The sequence below is a fragment of the Leptodactylus fuscus genome, chromosome 2 (genome assembly GCF_031893055.1).
Source record: "Leptodactylus fuscus isolate aLepFus1 chromosome 2, aLepFus1.hap2, whole genome shotgun sequence".
In the NCBI taxonomy this organism is placed as follows: domain Eukaryota; kingdom Metazoa; phylum Chordata; class Amphibia; order Anura; family Leptodactylidae; genus Leptodactylus; species Leptodactylus fuscus.
In genome coordinates this window covers 255,396,393-255,410,419 of record NC_134266.1, presented here as the reverse complement: position 1 = coordinate 255,410,419, position 14,027 = coordinate 255,396,393, and the positions used below count along the sequence as shown (strand labels likewise).

Here is a 14,027-nt window from a genome sequence, read left to right as displayed (position 1 = left end):
CCCCTCCTGCTTTCGATTCACAGCCTCCATCTGTCTCTTCCCTGCTAGTGGCAAAGGACCGGTGATGATGTCACTACTGCTCTGTGATTGGCTTGTCCCAGTGATGATGTCACTACAAGGTCCTTCATCGTCTAAGTAGTGATCTCTACAGAGCAGGGGCTGCAGCTCCCTGTGTCTATCATAGATCCCCATGTGTGCAGTTGATCTATGCTATGATAGATCACTACTTCGAAGTTGACAAAGGACCTTGTAGTGACGTCCTCACAGGGACAAGCCAATCACAGAGCAGTAGTGACATCATCACAGGTCCTGAGCCACTAGCAGGGAAGAGACAGAGGCTGTGAATCGAAAGCAGGAGGAGGGACTTACATAGAAGAACCATAGAGGAGGGCGTGAACAGAATATGACGTGAGGGGTGCACGGAGGGTGCATTCACATATACGTTTAAAAGGTAATTCATTAAAACGGGGGGTCTTTTAACAAACCATTAGCAGGACTTGAATAGCCTTTTTAAAGGCTCGTCAGGCATATGTTTATCTAAAATAGCGAAAATCCAGTTATAGAGCCCCTTTAATTAGGAATTTTACTAAAACAGACATGTAAAATGGCAAAAGATAAAAATGAATCAATAAAAAATATTGTGCGATAAATGGGGCGCATCCTCCGCCGGGCCTTGTGCCTGAAGGAAAATCTACACCAGCTCATCGTGGACGTTGATTTCTATCATCATTTGCGTAAATGATATTAAATCTGATGGGTCACGTCCTTGGCACAACCCCCTTTTTTTTGGGGAGTAGCAAGGGCAGCTTAAAAAATGAAAAGTTGCAAATTTTAATGCACAAAAACCCAGGATTTGCGACTTATTTTGCATCTTATAAAAAAAAAAATTTTTCTGAGAATCTGCTTCTTCGGAAAAATTTGCAACTTTTTTCTGGTGTGCGCCATTCTTGCCACTTTAATGGGCAATATACTAGGTTTATTATCATTTACATCGGCAACAAGTTTCCCCATAGTTTAGTGTGTAGGCGTATGGAGGGGTGGGGGGTACGTCTGACTTGTTATGAGGGTTTACGAATACGCCAGTCTTCGTAGATCTCCCCCATTGACTGTATCCTCCATCTTTGGCTGTGTACTGTCATGGAGGACGAAGTTATGGATTATTAAACAGTTTCTGCTGGATACTCCTCAAATATATACTGGTAGTTTAATAGAAATTTAGATGGGGGGCAACACGGTGGCTCAGTGGTTAGTACTGCAGCCTTGCAGCACTGGGTTCCTGGGTTCGAATCCCACCGGGAACATCATCTGCAAGAAGTTTGTATGTTCTCCCCGTGTTTGCGTGGAAAAAAAAAAGTACATTGTGATCCCTATATGGGGCTCACAATCTACAAAAAAGAAATTTAGACTGTGAGTCCCGATGGGGACTGAGATGATGCGAGTAATAAACTCTGTACAGTGCTGGCCAATAGGTTGGTGCTATGGTATATAAATTTATAAATTTTTGCTTTAATATCTATGCAGTTACTGAATTTGTGTTTTTTTTGTTTTATTTTACTTTGGCACAACCCACAATTTGACTATCTTTCTTTTCTCGTCTTACTAGGAGGAAGTTGCACTGACCAAAACGAAACTCAAGAAATTAGAAAAAGTGACAAAAGTGAAGGAAGCCAAAAAATCCTTGAAGAAGAACTTTAAGGTCAACAAAAAAGTCGTTTTTGCTGAAGATGGAGAGGTGAGTGTTTCTTCTTAAGATACTTTGTAACATTTGATTTGGAAACGTGTGTCGCCTTGGTAAGAGACTACAAATAAACAATCAGCGTAGTCGGATCCCGTTTTCTTTCTACCTTTCATCCTTTCTTTCATACATAGCTTAGTATGAAGGAATGGGGCAGATACAGAAAAACTTTGTGTTTCCACAGTGGACAGATACAGTAGGTGGAAATATGACCACAGGATCAGACTACACAAAGTGATTGTTGTCTGTTATAAAAGTGGGTGAAATTAAGCAGAACCTATTACCAAAGATTATCATGGGGTTGGTGTACCACAGTGTCGCCCTCCCAAATCGATATTTGAGGCTACCTAAGAAGACTAATCCTGAAGTGAGCCTTTAGTGGGGACATGTGTCATCCCACAGCGCTGCATACAGCAATCCTGCAGTGTCATTTTCTGCCAATTTAGATGGCCTGGACTGTGTCACATTTTAGGAACATGATTTTGCTGACAACATCAAGATGGAGAAGCGAGCGCAGGGGAGCACAGCAATCAAGCCTCACATCATCCTGAGCGCTCGCTCTGGCAGGCTGAGGACGGCATTGTGTGATTTAGATGGGAGAGGGGTGAGATGGGCACAGGATAGCGGGCAAGGCACATACTGCATTAATCACACAGTCCGGCGGATTAACCCTCACTATGGCTCAGCTCGCCAAGCGACAAGCCTGCCTCTATTAACCCTGCTGCCTGCCAAACTCTCCATCCACTGCAATGTGCGGTATTTAGAGATCTCCTCCTTGTGCTACCATCCAAGGCCAATACTAGCTTTCCCCAGCCTAGACATATATTGTTCTTGCTGAATTTGCCTCTTTTAAGGGTGCATTCACACTACGTATACTGAAGCTTATTCTGAACGTAAATCACGTTCAGAATAAGCGGCGTATAAAGCAGCTCCATTCATTTCTATGGGAGCCGGCATGCGAGCGCTCCCCATAGAAATGAATGGGCTGCTTCTTTCACTCCGAGCAGTCCCATTGAAGTGAATGGGAAGTGCCAGTGTATACGGCAAGCTCTGCTCATGCCGGAGCGTACACGCGGGCACTTCCCATTCACTTCAATGGGACTGCTCGCAGTGAAAGAAGCAGCCCATTCATTTCTATGGGGAGCGCTCGCATGCCGGCTCCCATAGAAATGAATGGAGCTGCTTTATACGCCGCTTATTCTGAACGTGTTTTACGTTCAGAATAAGCTTCAGTATACGTAGTGTGAATGCACCCTTAGGCTCGGTTCACATCTGCGCCCAGTCTCCGTACAGGCAATTTGTCACCCTTTTCGTATATGAAAACCACACGGACCCCATTATAGTCTATGGGGTCCGCGGGTTTCTTAAGGCAACCACTTTTTTTTATGGGGATTAGGATTCCAAATATTAACTAAGCCGAGATGGTTCTCCGCATTGCTGGTTTTAGGATTTTCCAAAATTAAATACCAGATGGTCTAAAAAAAAAAAAAAAAAAATGCAGTGTTTACAGTCCCTGAATTAGACTCTGTTCACATCTGGGTTTGGCCTCCATTGGTGATTCTATCAGAGTAAGTTCACACAGGTTTTTTTGGACCGGAACCTGAGGCGGAGGCCGCCTCAGGTTCCCGTCTAAAATACGGGTAGCTGTGACTGAATGCCGGTCGCTCACTCCGCTCTGGATTATGCTCAATGAATTGGCCTAGTCCGGAGGAGGGAGTTGTCTTCAGGCTGAATCGCGAGTCGAAACGGCCTGAAGAATGAGCATGTCGCTGCTTTTTCCGGCAGTCGGAACAAATCAGCTCCCGGAAAAAACACCTGAGCGGCTCCCATTGAGTTCAATGGGAGCCGCCTTCGGCTCAAAATCCTGACCAAAAAACCCTGTGTGAACTTACCCTTACCATGCCAGACAAATAATACTATATGCTGTTTTGTGGGATTGCCCCACCGCCCCCATTATTTCCGGCGCCATCCATTGGGTGCCTTTTTTGTTATTTTTTTGACAGTTTTTAGGTTTCTATCATCTTTGCTACAGCCTGACACAGATTTATCTCTCTTTTTATTAGTTTTTATTGTAATCTTAGATCAAATATCATTTATGGGGTGAAAAAAAAACCAAAAACTCCACACTCTTCTATCCCGGTGTTCTCATGTCTCCCAGCGTGGTTCAGACCCCCCGACCACTGAGACCAAAGAGAAGGACACAGAGCGTCACCCCATGTCTAACCATACCTTACACCAACCTGCTCTTCTATGAGACCTCTGAGCTATCTGCTCGCAGAGTTTCTTTTTGCTAACAGAACACATATTTTTAATTGAATGTAAAGCATTAATATTTTTGTGCACCAGCGAGTCACACGCTATTGTAATGTGCCCCGGGCCGAACGTCTGTGAGCCAGGAGAGATAAAAACCTAATAGAGTTGGCCCCAAACCAGGACCATTTTATTACTCCGTACAAGGCAGATGGGTCTGGTAATCCAACCAAGTCTGCAGAAAGGTAATAGCTTTTCCAAGGGGAATAATATTGTTTCCCAACTTTTACTCCACTCTATAAAATTTTGTTAAAAAACACAGAGATGCCAGATTTTATAATTATTATACGGTACAGACGGGGATACATTACTGGAGTTGGATCGGAGCTGAGTTCTTGCGTTGTTCTTTATATCACATGGGCATTGCGCTTACGGTTCAGTGAAGATGCAAAATGCAAGTTTCAGCAATTCCGTGCATTGTAGGCTTGCAGTAAGCTATACTGTCTTCTCTGGGGGGCGAGTTTAATGTACCATGCAGATCCTCCCTTTATAGGTGACTCAGAAGCTGGTGTGTTACTTAAAGCATACTGGCAAGTATAAAACAACTGTTCATAAAGGAGGAGTACAGGTGAATAGAAGTAATTAGAGATCTTCTTAAAGGAAAAGGCCCCGTTCTCCATTTGTCAGGCTGAGTTTCTTCTAACATAGAAATCTATGGAGAAGGGAGTGGGGGAGGCTGCTACACTTAGTAACTATGTTGATACTATTATATGTACGCTAATGTTATAAATCACTTAATAGCTGGTAATTGCCTCCTTCTCCCTCCACCGTCTCCATAGACTTCTGTTTTTGAGACTTTGTATGTATACAGATACTGATATAGACAATTGTCTTAGTATTGGTAGGACAGTGTCAGGCAGGAGTAAGGTAAAGGTGTCATTCTCAGCTGGTTGAAGCTCTGAATGGCACCCCCTGCCTGACCACGCCCAGTTGACAGTACAGAGGTTAAGTAGTATATCAGGCACACAAACTGACTGCATTGTTCGAGAATGGTGGGGGCTAGAGAACAAATTCCAACTGCTGGAATCGGTGGAGCAGCGACTATCAACAGATCTTAAGAACTACAATTGAAATTGAATTTTCTGTAGTTACATAGTAGATGAGGTTGAATTAAGACATCAGTCCAATCTGTAACCCTACAATCCCCGATAGTGTTGATCCAGGGGAAGGCAGAAAAAACCCCAATGAGGCTCATGCCAATTGCCCCATTTCAGATGCAACTTCGCTTCTCCTCTTCTGCCCTGTATTGCATTGCAAGGGTTCTGTATTTACATCCATTTATTGCATTAACCTAACCCTCATAGATATCAGATCAGACCCCCCACCTAAGTAAGTGACACACACCAAGTCCGTTCCACCTCTCCCTTAGTTTTTTGAGATATATATATACATATATATATATATATATATATATATATATATATATATATATATATACACACATATATATATATATATATATATATATATATATATATATATTAAACGTATCCATAGGATTCCATTCACCTGATGGATGTTGAGAGTAACCTTTTTACACCCATCAGGCTGGTATAGATCAATATAGCTCTTTCTGCTGTATGGAGTAGCATAGTAGACTGTATTATTCTAGACAGTATCTTAGGATCCTTTCATTCCTATGAAGTGGCATGCATTAGAGCTTTCCATCAAAAGTATGCAGGAGAAAATCCTCCAGAATTATACTTCAAATAAATTCTCACTTCTGACATGAGCAAAGCCAGTCTTGCAATCTTCTGTTTTTTCTCCCTGCTTCTAGTTTTAGTTCCCGTTTAAAGGGAAACACTACTGAATGGGAAATGCTTCTGAATGACTTGCTGTCAGCTTTATTGTGAGGTTATATGCTTCCCTCTGGAGCATGGCCACGTTGGAAGAACAGGTTTTATTATGCAGGTCTCTGAGAGTCAAATTGAGGGACACTGGTCTGCGAACCCAGTTACGATACAGCTAAATAGCGCCATATCACCGTACTTCCCAACTTTCAAAGGACAGAATGTGCAGCGGGCATGGCCGCCACAACAAATTTAGTTTCTCCCACTTCTACGTGGACTCTGCCCATTCCCACCCATTTCTCTTTGTCCCCCACACAGTATAATACTCCTGCAGTTACCCTAATATTATATGCCACCACATTATAATGTTCCTCTCCATTGCCCCCCACACTAAAGTCAGTCTTCTGGTGCACTCACAGTTTAATGTCCCCCTCCTGCTACCCCCTTTTTAAACTGAGGGCAACTAGAGGGGGACATTAAACTGAAGCAGCTGGAGGGGAATATTAAACTACAGGGCAGCAGGAGAGTGACATGAAATTGGAGGCAACTAGAGGGGAATATTAAACTAGGGCACCTGGAAGGGGGGGGGGGGGACATTAAAGAGGACCTTTCATGGGTTTGGGTGCAGGCAGTTCTATATACTGCTGGAAAGCCGACAGTGCTCTGAATTCAGCGCACTATCGGCTTTCCTGATCTGTGCCCCAGGTAAAGAGCTATCGGTACCAGTACCGTAGCTCTTTACAGTCACAGGAACATCCTTATCCGCAGCAGCACTTATCGCACTGTACAGTGTGAGCGGGGAGGAACGCCCCCTCTCTCTGCTCAGTGTTCGTCCATAAACGAGTATTATTAGGAGGGGAGGGGGCGTTCCTCCCCACTCACATTGTACAGCGTGATAGGCGCTGCTGTGGAGAAGGACATTCCTGACAGACTGTCAGGAACACCCTTCTGACTGTAAAGAGCTACGGTACCGGGACCGCTAGCTCTTCACCCGGGGCACAGATCGTGAAAGCTGACAGTGCGCTGAATTCAGCGCACTGTCGGCTTTCCAGCAGTATATGGAACTGCCTGTGCCCAAACCCATGAAAGGTCCTTTTTAAATAGGCAGAAACTTCATGTGACCTCGCCCTTTGTCTTGTTGGTTTTTAAAGACAGAATTGTCCTAGTAACACGGAGTGAACAGCTAGGAGGTAGACACCCAGTGGCAACAACTTATAGTGTGTTTTTTATGGCTGAAAACAGCAACATTTTTGCATCACATTTTGGTCTGAAAATAAGTTAAGGGTATGTCCACATGCTAATTTTATTTCCTAGCTGAATTCTGCTGTGGAATTTGCAATTTCTACAACAGCCAGGCAGAATTTTTTTGTCGGCCATTCACATCAGTGGGGTTATTTGGCAGAATACATTTTGAAGATTGAGCATGATTTTTTTCTGCTAGCAAAGACTGGTTTCAGGTGGAATTTGTGAACATACCCTAATTGCTGCGCTTGATCACTCTTCTTTGTCTACCACTGCTTTCCCCATTGCATAATTTAAACTTTACCTGTCTGACTGACCCCATGATTTCTGTTTGCAGGCACTACAACAATGGCCACCCGTCCAGAAGACGATAGTAGAAGATACTGGGGAGGATGAGGAGCAAAATGGCATTGATTTGGCAAAAGCAAGACAACTACTAAGCGAAGAGGACAAATATGATAAAGAAGCCTATAGGATAAAAGTCAAGACAAAACACAGGGTAAAAACCTTTTTTTCCTAGTACGGATGATTTGAATATTTTGGGAAAAAAACATTACAAATATAAGTTTCAGGGATGAAGTGGATATTTTCTTTTTGCTGTCTATAACACGGGTGTGACTCTCCATACAATGAATAGTATATACTGCTGTTTTATCACAGTCACTAAAACCTGTACACTTGCTAATTCATTTCAGCAGTGACCTCATTTACATCACAAACTAGTCTGATCAGATCACACCTCTGTAGATAACACCCATTGTGACCTATTATTGCACCCACTACTGACAATAGATGAGGTCTATCTCCCCCCCTGTACAGAGCATGTCTACAAAACTCTCCCATGAGTCGCCCCTAGGCTATTGCTGTCTATGCAGTAAAGCATATCACGAAATGCTGTAAACGAGAAGCTCGGACAAGTTGACCGTAACTGTACTCAGAGAAAATAGAATAAAAATAATAATAGAAATAATAGAAAATAAGACAGATATAAAAGTAATATATTTCATTATCTGCTTTTAGTAAAAAAATAAAAAATAAAATAAAAATTGGCAACCCTTTAAAGAGGTGTAAAATAAAATAATAAAAAAAAAGTTCTACGCCTATTGCAGCCTGGCTTCATGTGCTCTAGTCAGTTATATTGAGCTGCAATACCAGGCACAACCCATAGAAGGATAAGGCGCAATTGCAGAAAGGTTGTATAAAAGGGGTGCACTGGGGATATTATGTGTACTCTCTTCCTGGCTCGTTTGGTCTCACTAGGGGGTCACCTGATCGCAACCAGGCACTGAGTTGCTCTGCCACCTCTCCCTGTTACCTGGACTATGGGGGCTGGCAGACCACATTGGAAAGGGGTTGACCTGTATAAGACCGTTATTGCTGCTTTCCTGCGAAAAACAGCGCCACTGCAGTCTAAAAATTGTGGGTGGTATTGCAATACAGCTTTATTGAAACAAATATAGCTAAGCTGCAGTACCACTCACAACCTGTCGACGGGTGTGGCGCTGTTTATGGACAAATATGGCCATGTTTGTTCAACCCCTTTCAGTATTTAATATAAATCATATAAATTGACGTGTCGGTAGATGGCGCAGCTCATCGTATCCATCCAGGTACTAGGCAGGTGTTGGAGATTCCTCCATTTATAAGTCTCGTTTATTGAAGATTTTGCGAACTGTAAATTTCCTCCATCTTTGGGGCATTAATACCCAGTGTGAGTCTTCCTAGCCGCGTCCTATATTTCTGAGTTTTGCTTAAGCTTTGGGTTATTTTAATGAATACATAATTAATATATGCGGGTAATCTTTTTAATAAGTCGCTCTGCTCACTGATGAGAAAAAGCTGAATCTCTGGAAAAGAATAATGAACAAAGCACAAATGAAAACATTCATTTATTCTGTCCCCAACCATTACCGCTCCATAGTGGCGAGATATCACCGCACCGTCACACAACGCTTTTATTGAGCACACATGTCTGCGCGATATGATCGCTATAATACTGCGCATTATCACATCAATTACCAATAATTGATTTTTTTCCCCCTTATTTAAGACACTGCAAAAGTATTCTTGAGGCGTTATGTGACACGGGCAGAGTAGGAGAGGTGGTGACGTGTATGCGGAGTGTTTCCGTAGTTCAGTGGGCAGGTGTAACATTGTTGCGTGGCCTAATTCGTGCCTTGGACCGGGGAACACATTGGGTGAAGTTTGCTATCCTGGGGTTGGATTAAAACAAAGTGACTTGTGCTTTAATCCTGAAACGCGTCAAGGCTAGGGCTTCATCGTTGCAGTCATGGTTAAATGACATCAATGGGTTCCTATGGGGCAGAAGTTGCCCAACAATCTGAGAAGTCATGGACTGTGTCTCTTATGGATGAGCACAACGTAACTTCTCTACCGATTTTTCCTTCTGCAGCCCATGTGGGACCCCCCTCCCCCCCAATTGTGGACAGCCGTTCCCTTATATAGTCATATACAGTTGTCCCCGTCCCTTGTCAACTCATGACCAGTCTAATCTACATAGCAATCCCACCTTCCATGTGTTGTCCGCATGCTCACGGCGAATAGTAGCCAAAATTCTTTTGATTTATCTGACGATGCCACATGTAATCAATAAGTTAATACAACATACATTGTATGAATATATAGTATGATCTGCGTGATCCACCCCCACCTGAAGACTTGGGTGCTTTCCAGTCTCTACACTATAATGTTGGTGCCAACTTTGCCTGTCGGTTCTTAAAGGGGTTGTCCAAGATAAATTGAGAATTAACCCCTAAACTTCCTCCCCCCACCTAACTTCTAATTGACTTCAACTAAAAAAAAAAAAATAAAATCTATAATTACCCCTATCCCTGGAGCGGTCATGTGACCACCTCAGGGACATTTTCTGATAATCTGGTGACATTCCGTTTCACCGCTTCCGAAATGGAATATCACCATTACTCTTCCCCTTCCCCAATATTTACCAAACATTCCTGTGTCGGGGGAATGGCTCGTCCCCCTCTTCCTGAGAGGTGGGGGGGCGGGATCGCTAGGCTTGAGACAGACGTGGGAGGGGCTAGTAATGGGCCGGATCGCTATCCTTAGTGAGACGGGTATCCCGTTGTGAACCACTGCCTCTGTTGCTGAGAGATCGATTTGCAAATGAGTTGTTTGGTGCAATGAGGGCCTTGCTGTTGCTCCAAAGAGGTCATTGACAATGCTTTTGTTGGTCCAAAGAGCTAATAAAATGAGCAATATCTCTATAACGGCGACAGCCATTCACATGGGTAAGACCGTTGATTCAGGCGACCCTAACCCATCTATCTGCAGGGCCGGGGTTATATGCTGGGTCAGGTGACAGAATCCTATTAAGATGTTTTTGCTGTCTTTTTTTTTAATTCTTTTGGGTCACATGTCTTTGTCATTATAACAGATGCTCAGACACCAATTATCAATTTGTTCATGTTCCCAGCGTTTTGCCTCCAATTATGATAACTGTGCTAATGTGCGCGCTAAATAGAGTCACAAATCACGCCGGCTTACTTTTTAATTGCTTAACATTTATAATACATTCTTTACGCTTTCATTAGGTTTCTAATTAAAGCTCCTCTCTTTGCGCGTCCCCTTAATTAGTTGTATTTTTAGGCCTTTTGTACAGAGGTGTTACTTACGTTCTGGGTATTTTGACGCGGGATACATGATGGCTTATGACTAATGAATGTGGCACACGCTTTGTGTTGTGCTATAATTACTTGTTTGCTTTTATAGTTCACCTTGTGCTGGGATATAGTTGGGAGGGGGAATACACACAATGTAGAGCCAGGCACGCGCCGCTCCTTGCCGCGGGCGGCTCCAGCTACGTTATTAATCGTTTATTGGTTATTGCTAGTTCCATTGTACTGGCTCTACGGATTTGTGGGTAAACCTGTGCGGGGATTAATAGTACTGTGCGGGGGTTAGTAGGACTGGGCGGGATTAATAGGACTGTACGGGGATTAATAGGACTGTGTGGGGATTAATAGGACTGTGTGGGTATTAATAGGACTGTGTGGGGGTTAATAGGACTGTGCGGGGGGGGGGGTTAATGAGACTGTGCAGGGGTTAATGAGACTGCGGGGGTTAATGAGACTGTGTGGGGGTTAATAGGACTGGGCGGGATTAATAGGACTGTGCGGGGGTTAATAGGACTGTGCAGGAGTTAATAGGACTGGGCGGGATTAATAGGACTGTGGGGGGGGGGGGTAATAGGACTGTGCGGGGGTTAATGAGACTGTGCGGGGGGGGGGGGGGGGGGCTGATAGGACTGTGCAGGGGTTAATAGGACTGTGTTGGGGTTAATGAGACCGTGCAGGGTTAGTGAGAGAGTATGACATGATCAATAGGTGAACAAAGTGAAGACATCGGAAGATTTGGTCACTGCCACATTAGGTGTCTTTACCCTAAAAGCTTTAAAGTACTGTACACAACTCTTAAGCTAGGTTCACACTTGCGCTCAGGTTTCCGTTCTTCAAGTCTCTGCTTAAAACGTTACCTGTGGACCCCATAGGCTATAATGAGGTCCACCAAGTTTCCACCAAAAAAAAGCGGAAAAGCATTTTTCAAGCGTAATGGGGGACGGACTCCCCAAATGGTCAACAAGTGCAAGTTTGAATCCGTCCTTAGAGGTCCTCACATCTTGACAACCTTTGACTTCGGTGGAGGTGGTCGGCCCATTTATTACAGTGTGTACCTGCCAAACATCAATATCTCATTTTTTCTCACGGAGGTCTTGGGTCGCCAATCCTCAAACAGCCAGCTGATATCTGATGTTAAAGGAGTTTTTCTGGGATTCAATTGATGACCTATTCTTGTTCCAATATGCTAATTAGGCTCTCTGTTGTCAGGTGGGCGGCTCTGGGCTGGAACGTACTGCCTAGGACCAACCCCCCCCCCCCCCCCCTCTCCCCGTCTGATTCCAACTGTGCAGGAATCAATGGGGAGCCATCTATTGAAGGATACAACGTATTGGACTTGTTGAGTGGTCTTCTCTAAACCAAGTGGTGATGGCGCAAGTAAGCGCTGGATTGTGGTTTCACGAACCAGAAAAGTACTTTGCATTCCGTTAACGAAGTCATTTTGGCTTGTACAAAATGATCTGATCCGTCACAAGATTAATATTGGCTGAACCTGGCCATTTTGATGGGATCGCTCCTCCCTATAATGTATACATCTCCATATGTATATATGGAAGACTTTTGACATCAGATCTTGTAGGCAGGGAGCCGAATTTCCATATGCGCAGTCCTTTAGTTCTCAGGGTTACTCCCTTTTCACTATGTTTAGCCGAGTGTGCATTTGTATGGGGTAGTGTGAAGGAATTACCATCTAAGGACAAGATGTATCTGCATCTGACAGTGACGTTTGTTCATTTCTGATCATGCGAAAGGATTCACGCGGACCAAAACTTTGATGCAAAATATGTCCGGTTTTGGTGTAAAATTCCACGTAATTGCATCTGTATTGTTTAATAGACAGTCATAGCCCCCCCCCCCCCATTCTTGCTGTATAATGGAAATCCCAATTTACAGACATTGTTCTTTTCTGCATTTTTATGATTTTTCTTTCTTGATTATAAAACCTGATTTCCTACATAATAAAAGCCGAAAGCTGCCTCCGTATCAAACATATGTGTGGTGTAAGTGGCATTTATTGAGTATCATGTAGCGTAATATCCCCCATGTGTCATGTTAACATGCTAAGCGACGAGCTTAAGCTTTACGACTTAGGATTTTTTTTTCTTCTGCTGCGATTATAAGACGGATGTAGAAGATTTTACAAGGGGCTGCATGAAATTTATATTTGCTGTATGATATATGCTGGGACATTTACGTTTTATGTATTCCTATTTATTAGACGTTTTAGTCGTGAAATAAAAGATAATTACTTGGTTATATTGTTTTCTTATAGGTAGAATATATATATTTGTTCATGTTTTGTGACGTTTGCATCTCAACTTGTGCTACATGTACCTCTGAGGGTACACCCCTCTTTTCTCAAGGGTATTCACTGCCGTGATAAACCACCTTCCCCCCATGTCCGCTTCCTCATAATGGTAGTTCAAGGGAACCACCACCCACAATCTACTATTATACTCTGTAGTCCAAGATGGAGGCCCAGGGGAGGTAAGTAGAAGTAACAGTTACTTATGTCCCCAAGACTCTGGTGCAGGACTCCATTTTAATATTTCAAGGGCAGTTTTTTTTTTTACAGTTAGGGCACTGGGTATCCAAAGAACACCAGAAATAATATAAGGGGGGCAATGATTTGGCCGAGCCTCCATGTTTATTGGGGGTCTATAGTAAGAGTTATCTAGACATGCTCTGTGCAGGGATGGGGAGTACATAAGCTGTGGATCTGTTGTCAGTAGTGGATGACTGGTCAGTCATGTTATCTAATATTGTAATCCTGTCTGTGATGTAAATGACGTGACTGCTGCAAAGAATACTCCTACAGATTTGGCATTTTGTAGTCTATTAATAGGCTTAGTGGCCAGAGTGGAAAAAAAAATCACTCTGCAGATGGGGCACCCCCATACACACAGATCAGTAGATTCCTCTGCCTTCTCAGTTTTGTGAGGCTTTTTCTTGCCACGCTATTCAGTGTTTATTTTATTATTTTGATCCCGCTCTTCTGCAGACCCGCATGTATGTAATGGGCCAGCTTTACTCCACATAGTTAACTTTAAGGAGCTCGCATAAAGAGAAAATAAAGCAAAGTAAAAAGATGACGGCTTGTAAAGATGATGTCAGCAGGAGGTGTTTGTAGTTCATGTCATTGCCTTCCAAATGGGGATATTAACCGGAAAGCTTATAAATTGCCTAGGTAGGATATCGCGTAAAATGCTGATCCGGGCTCTGACCACTGAGGTGTGCCAATTTACCGAGATTTTTCTTAAAGATAAAGAAAAAAGTAATGTACTGTAAATTGAA

The 14,027-nt window shown here is 43.2% G+C and overlaps 2 protein-coding genes across 2 annotated transcripts in view; both read left to right on the top strand.

Annotated features, from left to right (window-relative positions):
* C2H11orf87 (chromosome 2 C11orf87 homolog) overlaps window positions 1-14,027 on the top strand; it is a 322,081-nt gene that overhangs the window by 1,305 nt on the left and 306,749 nt on the right. The gene's annotated exons all lie outside the window — the stretch shown is intronic.
* DDX10 (DEAD-box helicase 10) overlaps window positions 1-14,027 on the top strand; it is a 134,929-nt gene that overhangs the window by 66,473 nt on the left and 54,429 nt on the right. The window contains exons 14-15 of the mRNA XM_075266059.1: window positions 1,604-1,732; window positions 7,415-7,576. Coding sequence (XP_075122160.1) covers window positions 1,604-1,732; window positions 7,415-7,576 — 291 coding nt within the window. The remainder of the gene's footprint in view (window positions 1-1,603; window positions 1,733-7,414; window positions 7,577-14,027) is intronic.